General features: G+C 35.9%; 1 protein-coding gene across 1 annotated transcript; it reads left to right on the forward strand.

Annotated features, from left to right (window-relative positions):
* The first annotated feature begins 2,319 nt into the window (after positions 1 to 2,319).
* Positions 2,320 to 11,398, forward strand: LOC142339785 (uncharacterized). Its single transcript, XM_075390045.1, has 5 exons — positions 2,320 to 2,576; positions 4,909 to 5,033; positions 5,839 to 6,099; positions 9,685 to 9,849; positions 10,955 to 11,398. The coding sequence occupies exons 1-5, from the start codon at positions 2,455 to 2,457 to the stop codon at positions 11,140 to 11,142; spliced, it is 861 nt and encodes a 286-aa protein (XP_075246160.1). The 5' UTR covers positions 2,320 to 2,454; the 3' UTR covers positions 11,143 to 11,398.
* The last annotated feature ends 3,371 nt before the right edge of the window (positions 11,399 to 14,769 follow it).

Raw genomic sequence — 14,769 nt, forward strand, 5'->3', positions numbered from 1 at the left:
CAGGAAAACACGCGTGTGGCAGCTGCTTTAGGTTTGCCACAGTATCTCGATTGGTGAACTTTTCGGCCATTGACTGTTTTGAACTTTCTTTCACACTTGTCACAGGTAAGGCTTGCCACTAGTTGCTCGAACTTTGACTTGTCGACGACATTCTTTGAAAAACCGGCTTTGCAGAATCTTGTTTGGTGCACTTTGCGTCCGGTAACTGTACTGAATTGCCGCTGACAATTCTGACATCTTAAAGACTCTTGGTCAGCCACCACTGACCGACTCTCATTTTCTAGCGACTCTGAATCTGCTACCGCAGATTGTTGTTGTGAAGCTACCAACGCTGGCTTAGCCACCGCTAAGCTTTTCAATCTTAGCTTCCGGCCATCTTGTGTTTCGAACCAGCCCGCTTTCTTTTTCGTTCCCAGCAGCACCTCCGTGCTGATGGTTAGTCGTGACTGGCTAGATGTCTCTGCCAGGAGTCCTAGTTTGCCTTTATGTGTTCCAGTGAGTATCTCCACGTTCTGTTGGATACTAGGCACTGCAACAACATTTGGGCTGTCGCATTTTACGCCCATATTCTTTGTTTTGGCCACATTAATCTTCAGACCAGCGGCTTCCGCAAGGGCCTCGATTCGATGTAGGTTTTCTTGCACCTCACTGTCTGAGACCCCCACGAGAGCAACATCATCAGCAAAATCTAAGTCAGCCACCAATCTCCCAATGTCTAATCCTCCATGCACCGAGTTAGCCAAAATGTAGTTGATGACAAGGCCGAATAGGATTGGGGACCACACATCACCCTGCCTAACGCCCGTTCTGACATCAAATAAGCGTCTTTTCTCACCTTCGGCTTTGACTCGACATTTGAATCCATCATAGCTGTTTCTTATGATGTTTAGCACCCCTTACCCGGGACTCGGGGCCATGGTTGAATGTACTCATTGCTTTGGTGTTTGAAGGCTGAGATACGACTAGTTGCGCCACAAACTAGAAGACCAGTGCCTCGTTAGCTCGACCATGTGAGCGGAGAGCCGCAGCACAAGACCTACCCCCAGGGGACACCACGTGGAGGTGAGGTTGGATTTTGTCCCCCACTACTACTACTACTACTACTACTACTACTACTACTACTACTACTACTACTACTACTACTACTACTACTACTACTACTACTACTACTACTACTACTACTACTACTACTACTACTACTACTACTACTACTACTACTACTACTACTACTACTACTACTACTACTACTACTACTACTACTACTACTACTACTACTACTACTACTACGATGATAGGACGATGACTTTATTACAACTGGCAATTTGAAACTGGCAATTTCGATTATCCGACGCTTCTCACAACCAATACGGATTACTTCTACGAAACCGAAAAAACCCACGCTTCATACAAGCAAAACCGATGAAACCAACAAATAGCGACGTTTCGTACGCCATTTTTGTCGGTATGTCTTAGCTCCTGTGTTTTCATAAAGTGAACGAGCCAAAGTCTGGATCATAAACTTTTTCGGTTTTTCTGAGTCTTTTCATAAATCGAACGAGCCAAAGTCTGGATCATATCGCATTTTGGTCTGTACGGGTCTTTTCATAAGAGTTCTTGAACGAGCACATAAACGCACCAAAATTTTGAACGAGGCAAAGTCTGGATCATAGGCATTTTTGGTCTGCCTGGGTATTTTCATAAGCAAAAATAGTCTGGATGGGTATTTTCATAAGGACTTTTGAACGAGGACCTCAACCTGGGCAGTCACAGATACCTAACTCTCCATTGTGTATTATATAACTACTACTCAATATTATTCTTCCTCTCTTAGATACTTAAGCGATGCGTACTTGTATAACCGGCATACCATTTATTGGCGTTATAATTGAGGTGATCCTTCAGCGTTTTTATTATAAAGCTGAGTTGGTTAGTAACAGGTTAAATAGAGTTTAGCAAGTCCACTTCGCGCGCAGAAACAATTGACACCCTATTATTTAGCCTTAAGGCTGTTAAAAGAGCCCTCGCCGGATCTGCCTTAGAGCGTTTTTTGCTATGTAATAACTATCAAAAGGGTTTCAATATGTCACATATTTATGTAGATTAATGTATATTCTTTTTTATGACACTCTTTTATGACACATTATCTGGTATGTGAGGTCAGATGAAAACAACAAAATTTGTTCAAACTATTTTTCACAGCACAAAATGCAAGTTTACATTATCAAGATGAACAAAAACAAAACAAAACAAAATAGTCTTCAAAGCAAGCTATAGAGAGATTAAGACTGTAATGCGTTTAGATTCGTAAGAGTTATGTGTTTTACTTTGCAGCTTTTAGTATTACCTTAAGGCTGTCTTTGTTTTTCGATCTAAGTACAATTTTTTGTTTAAACTAACGTGTCACCAGTTAGAAATGAACTTTGATTTTTATAATCTGTAGTTGATTTTGAAGAAATGAGCGACCCGATAGAAACCAGTTCAAAAACAGAGGAGGACAAACCAGCTTTGACCTTCGCCAAGTATGGAGACGAGGCTAGAAGGAACGATTTCGAGTTATTTTTACCCCGCAAGAAAAGGTATGCTTGGACACAAACACTTGGATCTAATATTGCTTATTTTTGTATAAAAAACAGCAGATACCTTTTGAAATAGAATTTGTTCACATTTCCTACCTTCTTGAATTGTTTAACCCTAAAAATATCTACAATAGACAAGAGGACTTTTTCAATGGAGAAAATGTTCTAATAGGGCTGATATATCTGCTACAATAGTTGATCTGATTCAACGTCTCGAACTTGAAGCTTAATAAAGCTGAATCTAGAAAGTCTAGTTCATTGAGTGTTTGAGTATACTGCGAGGATGGGACAGGCTATGAAGTTTAACCCGAACAAAAAAATGACCCGATTTAGGTGGGCGACCCTAGACCGCTCTGATCAGACTATTTGGTTCGAACACCGGTGATGTGGTTCAACCCACATTACATGGTCTGGAAAACGCTTCAGTAGCACGATGGTATGGACAATGGTCTGACTACGGTCTGATCAGAGGGCAAAGTCTGAGAAATGGTCTGAACAATGGTCGCGCAACGCTCTGATCAGAGAGCAAAGTTGCACTAGAGTCTGATCACAGGTCGCACTAAAGTCTGGACAATGGTTGCACTGTGGTCTGATCCGAGAGCAACGTCGCATTAAAGTCTCGACAATTATCGCACTAAAGTCTGGTCAGAGACCAACGTCTGGACATAAGTTATCCCAAAATCTGACCAATTACACAATTTATGTACAACCATTCGTTAAAAGAAGTTTAATACATATTAAGAAAGAGTTTCAGTTTAAAATGAAGAATTGAAGAAAAAAGTTCTCGTTAAACCTGAGTTTCTGTTCCTGTGGTATTAAAGACTTCGTTTGCATCCGGCGCACTCAGCCATTTCAAGCACCATGCAGGGCTTCTGCTGGCTGAACTTGGCATTTCAAAAAGATAATGGATCGGATACATGGCTAGCCTCGTAGGAGATGATGTGATCGGCATTTTCATTATCACAAGGTAAGTAACAAGTACTGTTAATTAATTAAAACAAAAAAAAATAAATTTTCAGGATATTAAAAGTTTGATGACGTTGGTGGGACTCGAACCTCATTGTTTGGATGTCAGAATTTTAATCGATATTAGTGCATTGCACTAAGTTTTCTTCTGTTTTTGGAGATGTTTGGCATCATAGTTTCATTGTTCTCAGTTTGGAAGTGTCTGAAAAATTGAGATGGATGAAATTGGCTCATCCTGAGTCTCGAACCCACGCTCGCATTGTTAATATCGAGTTAGCTGTCCGCGCTAAGTTCCATGTTTGATGGCCCATATTTTCAATACTTTTTCGATCGCAATACGAAATAACTTCCAACCAATTAAAGCAGATAGGTAGTATAAAACAAATGATCTTTATTCGTATAATATAATAGTCGTCAGTCTAAGGAGAACAAATGCTAAAATTTTCTGTTCGAAAAGGAAGGACTCAAAAAGTTAAAATGAACTTTGTTTTAATTTCATAAAGGAAAGTGAATAAAAAAACTCAAAACTGACGAAAAATAAGAAGTGCTTTTTTAAAAAGTGCTATGCTGACCTAACCATAAAACCACTGAAACCAAACCGCGCGCAGCACAAAGCTAGATGATGAAGTGTTTCTCTTGTTTAATTTAATTTAATTCAGTGGAGTATCAAAAAGATGATAAAAAGACTGAAATAAAGATTTCAAAAGGAAACGAAGCTTGATTAAATTGATAATTGCCGTAATTAGCTTTTGTTTTGATGTTTTTGGTGATCTGGTCAGCCCCGAATTTAGTGATCTGTTCAGCCCCGAATTCATCCCAAAATCTGACCTCAGAACATTAATAGACCATATTTATTTGACTGCAGTTTTACTACTAATGGTTTTGATCGCTCAAAAGAAAAACTGCAGGCAGTTCAAAATTACTTTTTATAATTTTATCAATTAATTTTTTCTAACCTTAACAAGATATACTATCTTATTCAAATTTAAGTTGAGCACTAAAGATTTGAATTGAATAATTTAAACAAATTCCATTTAATTATAACATGTATTCGGGAGATGTCTTGCTGACAAAGTTTGGAGTACGGTCTGATCAGAGGGAGCGTTGGTCGCACTAAAGTCGAAAAAAATTTTGGTTTGCAAAAAAGTCGCACAAAATTTTTGGGTTACACGATAGTCTGATCCGAGGTCTTTTGGGTCGCACTATGGTCTGATCAGAGGGCAAAGTGTGTGTAGTGGTCTGGTCAGAGCGGTCTAGGGTCGCATACCTAAACCTGGGTGGGTTTACAATTAAGTGAACCACCTATTAATTTGGGTTATGATTCCCATTCTATTCCTTCCTCTTATGCATGGGTATGCATTTTTAGGACTGAAAGGAAACCAAAGAAATTTGAACTGGTAATGGACTTCGAAAAGGACTTTTCTTTATCAGCATCACCTTCACCGAGATCCGAATACAACAAACTAGCAGTCGCCGGAAAACACGTGAAAAGTTAGAACTATCTTTTCTATTTGGTTAAGTGTCAGGGTTTTAATTTCCTAATTCAAATTAGGGTTCTTCATTACAAAGATAGACACATTTCTTCTGAGCCAGCTAAAATTCAACTAGCTGTTTATTCTGAAACTGTGGCTGGATTTGTTGATAACAGCCCCAATTGATGGGACCAGTCAAAAATAGTTAAAATTTGGTTAGGAATGATCGTTTCCTACCATTATAACAACTTGGCTATGGAAGTTGTAACAATCTTCCTAAACTTTGCTGAAATTAAAAATATTGAAATTATTTCTTGTTTAAAGCACTGCCATTAATTACAGGGCCCCATTTTTTGAAAACGAAATGGTGCAAGTTTCAAAATTGTTTAAAGGTTGCTTCCTTCCAATAATAGGAGTCGGAGGTAACTATTATTGGAAGGAATGGAGCCATACTCGGATCTGAATGGAGTCCGTTTTTTGTGAAATTTTAGACGAAAAAGAGGGTCATTTGTAACGAATTCAACGCAGACGTCGTTAGAAACTTGTATGAAAACTATCAAAACGGTCTACTAGACGGTCAAATAAGCTATATTTGTTATGGCGCGTTACTAGAGAACTAATTTGAGCTTTAGATGTGGCTTGTTTAATGTTTGGACGCTTTTTAAGATATTTTTAGGAGTAGGTACTTTTTTGGTACCATAGTGTAACAATCAATTGGAAATCCTTATCCCGCACTTACATATCTATGCGGATCTGGTTCAAAGATGACGTTCATGCTTACCACATAAACATGGCAAAGTAACATGTGATCGGGCATTTTTCAGTTCAAAAAGAAATCGAGGAGCAATTGAAAGCCACGGAAAAGGATCCAAAACCGGACAATAAAGATGACAAAGACGCCAAGGACGAATCCGATGATACAAGCGCCTCTAAAGACGAGCAACTATCTGAGGAAATTGCTTCCCCGCCACCTGCAATATCCCCTACTTTTGCTGTGAAGGTACCAGGAGGAGGAGTGAGAGAAATTGACATTCTGGAGAGAACTGCCAACTATCACATGAGTCTTGAGAGGCAATCCAGACCAAGTAAGGCTCTATTAAAACTTCAGGATAAGCTTCCGGGACCAAAGCACGTATAGACTAGAGAGAGACTAGAAAGACACATCAGAACGCCATAAGTTGGGAGTTCTTACCCACTTTGAATTGTTTCATTTTGAGCGGATTATAACAATATCAGCTCCGGGTTTTTTTGAAAAATCACAACAACGGTACCCTCTAAAACTGTCTAGGCGATTGAGCTGCAGTTTACCAAGATTTTCCATAAAGACTTTTCTAGTTTTTCTTTAAAAATTCGAGTCAATTCTACTTGTAAATTGCAAAAAAAGTTGCGTCTAATAAGATGATCAAATTACCTAGAAATATCTGCAGGTAAAATTAAAGGAGGGTAAAACTGCTCATTAAATGCATGTAACTATACGTAGCATATAAATTTAGCTAAAATTGTTGCTAGTGGAATTTTCCTGCAAGAGAAATCTAGGTGGGCTGAATAAAGGAAAAATTTAGGTGCAAATTGTAAAGAAAAAATACCTCCATTTTAAAATAAAAAATACCTTCAATTTTTTAAAATATATGTCCTTCGTCGCTACTCCATTCTTATCCTGGGCAAAGAGAACGAATGGAAAGCAAAGGGACCATAAACCATTGAAAATCATTTACCAACAGCCTTATTTTTCATCTGTCAGAATAAATGATTTAAAAAGCACTAACTTTTTGGCAATCAGATACTTTAAGCATTTAAAGAAAAGAATTTTTCCTCAACTATTCATTTGTCAATTCAGCTCTAATTGTTCCGACCCCTCTTGAAGGGGGAGGAACTATATACTCAAATGGTTTTTTTTTGTTCAGACAACTTTGGCCGATCAATATACTCATCGTAGTGAGCTGAGACTGGTATCGTTAGAAAGCTTTGTCCAGCATAGAAAGAGATTTTTTTTTATTTTCGTTTCTTAAAAGGAGTTATCGAGGTTTAAACTTTTGAGAAAATAGAGTGCATTCCGTTGACTTTGTTTATTTTTTCCGGAATTTTTGACTAAAATTTTGACAATTTTGCTAAAAATATGTTAAATTTTTTAAAGAAAGTGTTTTGTTTTTATTTTTGAAGACAAAAAAATATTTGCGTTATTTTTATTTATGTTTTTGTCAAAAATTCTGGATAAATATTTAAAAACACAGACTTTTTCATTAAAAACAGCACAAAATAAGTTTCTTTAGAACAATCTTGGACTATGAAAATCCAAAAATATTTCGAATTGTCTAGATGGGCCGATATTCTGATATTAGTAGATAGCTGATGAATTTCATGACTTTGAAAACAATTGTTTTCCAAAATAAAAAAAACTTTTTAAGTTCGCAATTTTGTTCCTTTTATTATCTGTTTGTTACCTAGTCTCGTTAACTACAGGCCAAATATGACAAAATTGGTGTCAAGAGAAGATGTAAAATGGATTGGTGTCACAAAATCTAATTTTTTTAAAGAATTTGTTATGATTTTACTGGATTCAACACAGGTTTTTCACAAAAAAAGTAAATTAATTTTTTTTGTCAAATTTTACGGATTTTTAGACCTAAGTTATATTCTGGACAATTGCAGGTCTCGAAGGCTTCCTTTGGAAGACTAAATGAACTTATTTATTAATTTCATTTTGTAATTAATGGCGTTTTGAAGCGGACATAAATTTTTTGATGTAATTAATGTTTATTGTTGATGTTTGATTTTGCTGTACGTCTTGACTCGCTTTCTTAATTTTTGCATTTCTCATAAATATAATGCATCATTTGTTACTCCAGTTATTTTTTTTGGAGGTTATCTTTTCGTTCATAACCATTTTTTACTCCAGGGAATCAAAAGATTTTGAAAAATTTGTGAGAAAACTGTCAAAAAATTAGCTGACTTTCTTTGTATTTTGATTTTTCTACCATAGCATAATGAAAATTCGGCCAGGCTTTACACACAACACACGCACACACACACCCACTCACTCACTCATACACACACACACACACACACACACACACACACACAAACACACACATACACACACACACAAACATTAACAAACAAACATACCACCACACACTGTAATACAGATATGTAAATATGCAGGTAAAATGAAAGGAGGCTGTATGTAGCTGCTATATTCAGCAGCAACTGCAGCTATCGAATATTACAATAGAATCTAGGTGAGCTGTATTCAGGAATAATTTACTCCAAAACTGTAGAGAAAAAAATGCCTGCCTTTTTAACCAATTTGCATTCAACGTTTAAAGTGTATACCCTTCGTCGGTGCTCCACTTTATCGTGGGCAAAGAGACCAAATTGAGCTCAAAGGCCCAAAAATCAATGGAAATCTTTTATAAACAACTCATCTAATTTTACATATCGCAGATAAAAGAGTTTAAAAAATACTACATTTTACCAATCAGATTCTTCAAATATCCACAAAAAGGCGTTGGCATGTAGCCTCAAATTTGTTCTCTCTTATATTTGCTCTGTTGTCATTTAAGCTGTAATTCTAGAATCCTCTGATCTTCGTTGCGTTGGTCTCGATTCAAATTCAAAGTTGTTTTCGGTCGCTAAAGTTGATTTTTGAAAAGAATTTGATTCAGCATATTCTTTGGATAAAATTTTCTTTGAAAAAAATCTCAACAGATTTTTTGTATAAAATTAGAAAATTCATCCTATTATTTTTAACCTCGACAGACCTCATGAACCTGATGGCACCGATATTTCTATCTGAGGGCACCGGCTTTTAAATTGGATGCTATAATGAGTCACACCATGATACCGGCCATGAGCAACCAAGCGGTCAATTTTTATATATCAGTGGTCTTTGGAATAAAAATTTCGCACTAAATTAAACCGTGAGTGCTGTATCTATTTAATTGAATTCAATAAAAACCGGAAATTTTTTTTTTTTTGAAAAAATTCAGGCATCAAAATGAGCGGCTCAATTTATATCCCGCCTTACATTTTGTCTCAAGTTCTCGTCAGTGTCAGTTTGTCCATATACAGAACAATTTGGAGATGGCTTTTTAGTTCAGTTTCTCCGTAATTCAATATAGTGAACTTAGTTTGGAGGCAGCGTGTTGTTAACTTTTCAATTCTTGTAATATCTGAAGAGTTATTTTTTGGACTTTTGAGATGCAGCTTTAACAAATTTACTTATGATTTCTAGTAAAGGTGTCTAAACAAGAATCAACGGTCTAATGGCTCTTATGTTTTTTTTTATACTTATTCTTGCATTCACAAGCGAATTTCCAAACGTCTTCAAAAAAATTTATTGACGAATGTAAAGAATAATAAGGTATTTTTATGAAATATAAATTGAAGTTATAGAGTAAATTAAAGAGGACATATTAAATGCCATTTTAAAAATTGAATGGAATAAAACATTTTTTCACCATCAGGAAAATCAATTTCTGTAAACTTAAACCAAGGGAAGCTAACTCTGGGTATCGACGTCAATTTATTAAAAAAATGTCCAAATCAATTTTTTTTCTGATTGAATGTTATTCACTGATGCTGGGCTGCAGCAGTTTTCTCGTTCTTTCCCTTTTAACAAACAATCAGACAATTTTTCTGTGGTTTAATTTTTTCCTACCTTTTCTCAGACTGCAGTAAATATGAGGAAAAGGTTGAGCAGAGCAGACTGAAGAAGTGTATGAGTTATAAACCACAATTCAATGACTTCCTTGGCTCAACTGGCAAACTGCTGAATGAAGTGGAGACACCCAACCAAGTGCAGAGACTGCATGCCAAAGCCAAGGCATCCGAGGGTAGGTCACTTATTTGGAACCACGTGACTTTTTTCTACTTAGATCCGCTGAGCACTTTGTTTCTTTTTGTCGCCGCTTTCGATGCTCTTCATGTATAGCTTTTTTTGGATATATTCTATCTATTCTGTTTCACCCTTTCCCCAGAGTTTTTTTGACCCCCAGTTACAAATTATGTGTTGTTACATAGCACGTTACTATGTAAAAGTAACGTACGTGCGCCTGGGGGTCATAAAACACATATTCCCACTAATATACGGGCCAAAATAGAATAGATTTATTTTCTTCAAGCAAGTAAATTAAAATTAAAATTATAGAAACAAAAGATGAAACATAATAATTACGACCAATCAAAAACAAATTACACGTTCAACGGCGGTCTCGCATATTTATGCGGCGAATGCTCGTAAGACCTTGACTCTGGATAGAAAATTGCCAAAAGAGTCGACATTCAGCAGATTATAAGAAACCATGTTGACCGAATGTGGCTGGGAATTATCACCTAGGTTTCATCGAAATATAGATACCTTGATACGATGAATAGAAAAGAGAAGCTACATGAACAGCAAAATAATTATGACTGGCTGTATCATAGATAGATACCTGAATCTGTTCCCTCTTCCAGCCGACATTGAGGCACCTTGGTTAAATTTTACCAGAAAAGTGTCAGAACTAACCCCGCTGTTGCACCATTTTATCAAACATAGCAGACCCCTCCCTAATTCCAAAGAGACAAACTTAAGGAGGAGATTCGACCAACGAGTTTTGTTTGCAGAGTCAATTTTCTTTATATTTTTTAACGCTGTTTATTACGAGCCAGCGCTCCTACCATTTAAAGTGGATCATTTTGTCTATTTCACCTCTTTAAATACACAAAACGTACCTTGAATTATTTAAAAAGGGGCCTTAAAGCGTGATGGCGTCAAAAAGAGCGATTACAAATCGCATTAAACATCATCATACATTTAAACAAAATTATAGGCAGGCGATGGCTCGTAATGTCTTTACTTTTTTGAGCATTTAAAATTAGCAACTTTGGCGCTCATTTTTTTGCTAGTTACCAAAATAGAGGAGTGAACTAAATTAGGATAATGTTTTTAATCTTCAGACTTGGACGAGGAGGCACTACATAATGTAATGATTACCCAAAACAAAAAGCTTCTGATGACGTCAGGGGAGCACGACATTCTGATTGGTTCCCTTCGAAACAGGCACGACAGAGAGATCATACAACAAGTGGCCAGAGTAAAGACCATGCTCAGAATCATGGACGAAGTCATGAATGATCAACTTTAGATTTGATCAAGCAGAAAACATGAGCCCACGCATACGAACAGAGACAATTTATAATTATGCGTAATTATCGGCAGTAACTAATAAGCATAGCTTATAACATGAGACTATGAAGTTACAGAGCTGGATTTCTAGAAATAGAACGGTCGTAATAGAGAGATGTGATTGAGATATTTTAACAGAAACTTTACATCTATTTCTACGTAGTCACTAATAACTTTGACAGCAGCTTTGAAAATAAACGTGAACATTTTAACAACCACAGGTGAGTATTAAGGCTTCATAACACATACATAAGACAAAAAAATTTTTTGAAGACGACAAGGACTGACAATTTTCTTCACTTCCCAGTTCCCACGCAAGTACAAAATCAGTTCAGTAATCAGCTGCAAATTAAACATAGAACTGCAGACGTAACAGAACACCAAAAGTCATCTTTAAGTAAATTGCACACATTTGCCAAACCTATCATGACATAGCCCAAGCTTATAAAAATATTATTATAAAAGCAAACGTCTCATATTTAATTTCGAAGATACGTTCACGCAATTCCCGATCCAAGATGTGAGTGGGGGTAATGGTTTGTAATAAATGCGTTGAATGTGCTAAAATTATGCAAAAGAATATGCTGAATTTTTTGAAAGTCTAGTTTTAGGCACTGAATAAAAATGTTTTCAACAACTGTCAATTAATTTCTTACGAAACAATTCTCATAACAATTTTCATCAAATCTCCTACTTAATTTCAAAACTTCCAAAAAAACCCAAACTCAGCGCTTTCAGCACCTTCCTTGCATAAAAGCGTTGCGTGAAATTTTTTTCGACACTATTGTTTACAACGTAGTTAGCCTGTAAGTTCCTTCATCTTCATCAATTCTTGAGAACCAGTAATTAATCAAAAATCTAAGTTGTTTTGATAAACTGGCGTTTTTTAATTTTGGAAAGGTGAAGAACACAAAAGGGTGACAATGTCGTCATGGATATCTGAAGGAGGACAATTACACTTGAGGTACCTGTTTAAATAACTGTTATTCAATCAGGTACCTGTTATTCAATCAAGTAATGAGGCAATAAATTCCAGCTCCTTTATAGTAAGAATTGACAAAATTCTTTGGTTTTCGACTATTCTTAAGTCGGACAGCTTTGGTACAAAAAATGCCAGTAAAAATTGCCGCCTTTTCACAAAAACAGACTTATGAAAACACTTTTGCTCGACCCATGAAAAGACCGCGCTCGACAAGCGCTCAAAAAGAATTTTAGGCAGAAAAAAAAACTTATATAATTACTCGCACAAGGTGTTGATAAGTACTTAATTTATGTAAAAAATGGGTTAAAAATTCAACAATTTAACAAGTGGATGATTATATAAATATTATCAGCTGAAAATTGTTTTCTAACAGCAAATCTCATCGAATTGCTTTTGTAGTTCAGTACAAATCTCACCCTGGGTTCGCTGGGTCGGGATGCCATCAGTTTTAGCGCATTATTTTGTAAGAGGCGCATTGTTTTGCATTATCTGCTGTGAAGGAGACGATTTCCAGCGTTAAAATCTCACAAGATGTTCTAAATTGAATTTCTCTAGAAGAGCGCAATTCCGGAAGGTGATTTTTCAAAACAAAGCACAACTGTAGTTGGGAGAGACTTGTGTCGTTGTCTGTTGTATGCGCAATCAAAATTCTTGTGTCAACAGCTTGCGATTTACTTGTCCGATGTTTATGATTAAAAAGAAAGATTAACATGATTTAATTGCCTGTTTTCTCTTGAAGTAAACTTTACACATAGAGCAATGAAAATGAAAAGTGCATGAAGATAAAATTTAAACACAAACAAGGCGGCTCGTTAATGTGCGTTCGCACATGATGTTCCGACCCGAGCTCATCTACATTTTTGACTAAAATGTCAACCAAATCAAGAGATAACAAAAATAGATGTTTGAGTTTAAAACAATCGTTACACATTCTATCTACTAATTGAATTACTAATGCCATGCTTCATTACAGCACCAACGTGACCTGACATTGAAGAGACTAGAAAAAAAATAGCACCAACAAAATTTTGGCGGCAAAAAATGAATATCTAAATTTAAAAGCACCTGGTAACAACGTCAAAATGCAGTCAGATAAAACCTTAACTACACAAGTTTACCTTTTACTAACTATACAGCAGATGAAAAGTTTTCTTAACGAGACTAGGTAACAAGCCGACAAAAAGAACGAACAGTGAGGCGAAACTTAAAAATTAATCAACATTTTTTGCACCAAGAAAATTCAAAAATCTTAAACATTGGTTTTTAATAAAAAAATCCTTGATAAATTACTAAAAAGTCATTACAAAACCAAAAGCACCCGTCTGTGTCAGACTATGCCATAGAAACAAACTAAAGAGAAACTCAAAAAATTACAAACGATTTGCGAAAACACAAACCTTTGCTACCATTAAAATCAATAGCTATCATCTGAATATGTATTTTTAATTCAGTTGTTATTTCTGCTATTTCAGTTGAAGGATTTATACTGAAAGATTAAATAAGTTTACTTGGGCCACATTTAAAAACCATTGGGATCTGTTATTACGCGATTGTTCTGAAGGAAGAGAAAAAGAAACGCAAAAAATGGCCATTCAATAAACGTTCAGAAAAACGAAACAACAGTGGCACATAATATCAATATATATGTTATTTCTTGAAATACACGAAATTCGATGGGACATCTGATTGATGAATAGAAGTTAAATTTGACGAAAGGAACCTATTCGCTATATACTGAATGTTTCGAGCAACATCATTCATTCAGTCCTCAATTACAAGCCTATGAGATCTGTGAGCAATTTACGGCTACCTAAAGAACAAAAACAGCGAATTCAGGAAAAAAAATTGAGCGACAAAAGGGTCGAAGGCATTAAAAAAATGAACTTTTCACTAAACACTCTTCAATTTTAATTTAATTTTTCAGGAGCAATGGGAAAACCTTTTTTATCAATATAATTTCAAAAAATCAACAAATATAAACAAATACATTAGACGCACGAAAATTGCGGGAAAACACGTATTATCAACGCCATTAAATTCATTAGCCTTCAACGGAAGCCAGTATATACAATAAATGATGCCTCGAGGGGACAATAAGTTTTTTTGCCAATCGTATTTCATCAATAAGACCTTACAACAAGTTAATGACTATGAAAACAACAACAGAGAGAGGCAAAAACCACGAATTCAGTAGAAAAGTGCCTGAAGAAAATGTCGAAGCAACTCAAATCATAAGCTCTTCCCTGAAAACTTTATTTATGATCCGTTGAACTTCTTCCCTAAACCAATAGGGACTCTCAGCAGTAAGATGATGTGATAAGATTTCAAAAGGATCGAAAAACAAAATAAAGTACCCAAAAAAAATATGAATTCTCGTGGCATTGATGTTTTAAAACTAATAGGTAGAAGATAAAACCGCTAACCAGATTAATTTTGGCTATAGTAGAACGGAAATGGATTCTGTTAGAACCAACAATGACCAAGAGTATTCACGAAAAAAAATTAGGAATGGTTGAATTTCAAAAAAGTTTCGAAAAATTATTTTTAAACCCTTAACAGCCAGTAAACTCAATCTTTCATCGGAGCTCAATGACGATGCTCAGA

The sequence above is a fragment of the Convolutriloba macropyga genome, chromosome 5 (assembly GCF_964194025.1).
Source record: "Convolutriloba macropyga chromosome 5, txConMacr16.3, whole genome shotgun sequence".
Lineage (NCBI taxonomy): Eukaryota > Metazoa > Xenacoelomorpha > Acoela > Convolutidae > Convolutriloba > Convolutriloba macropyga.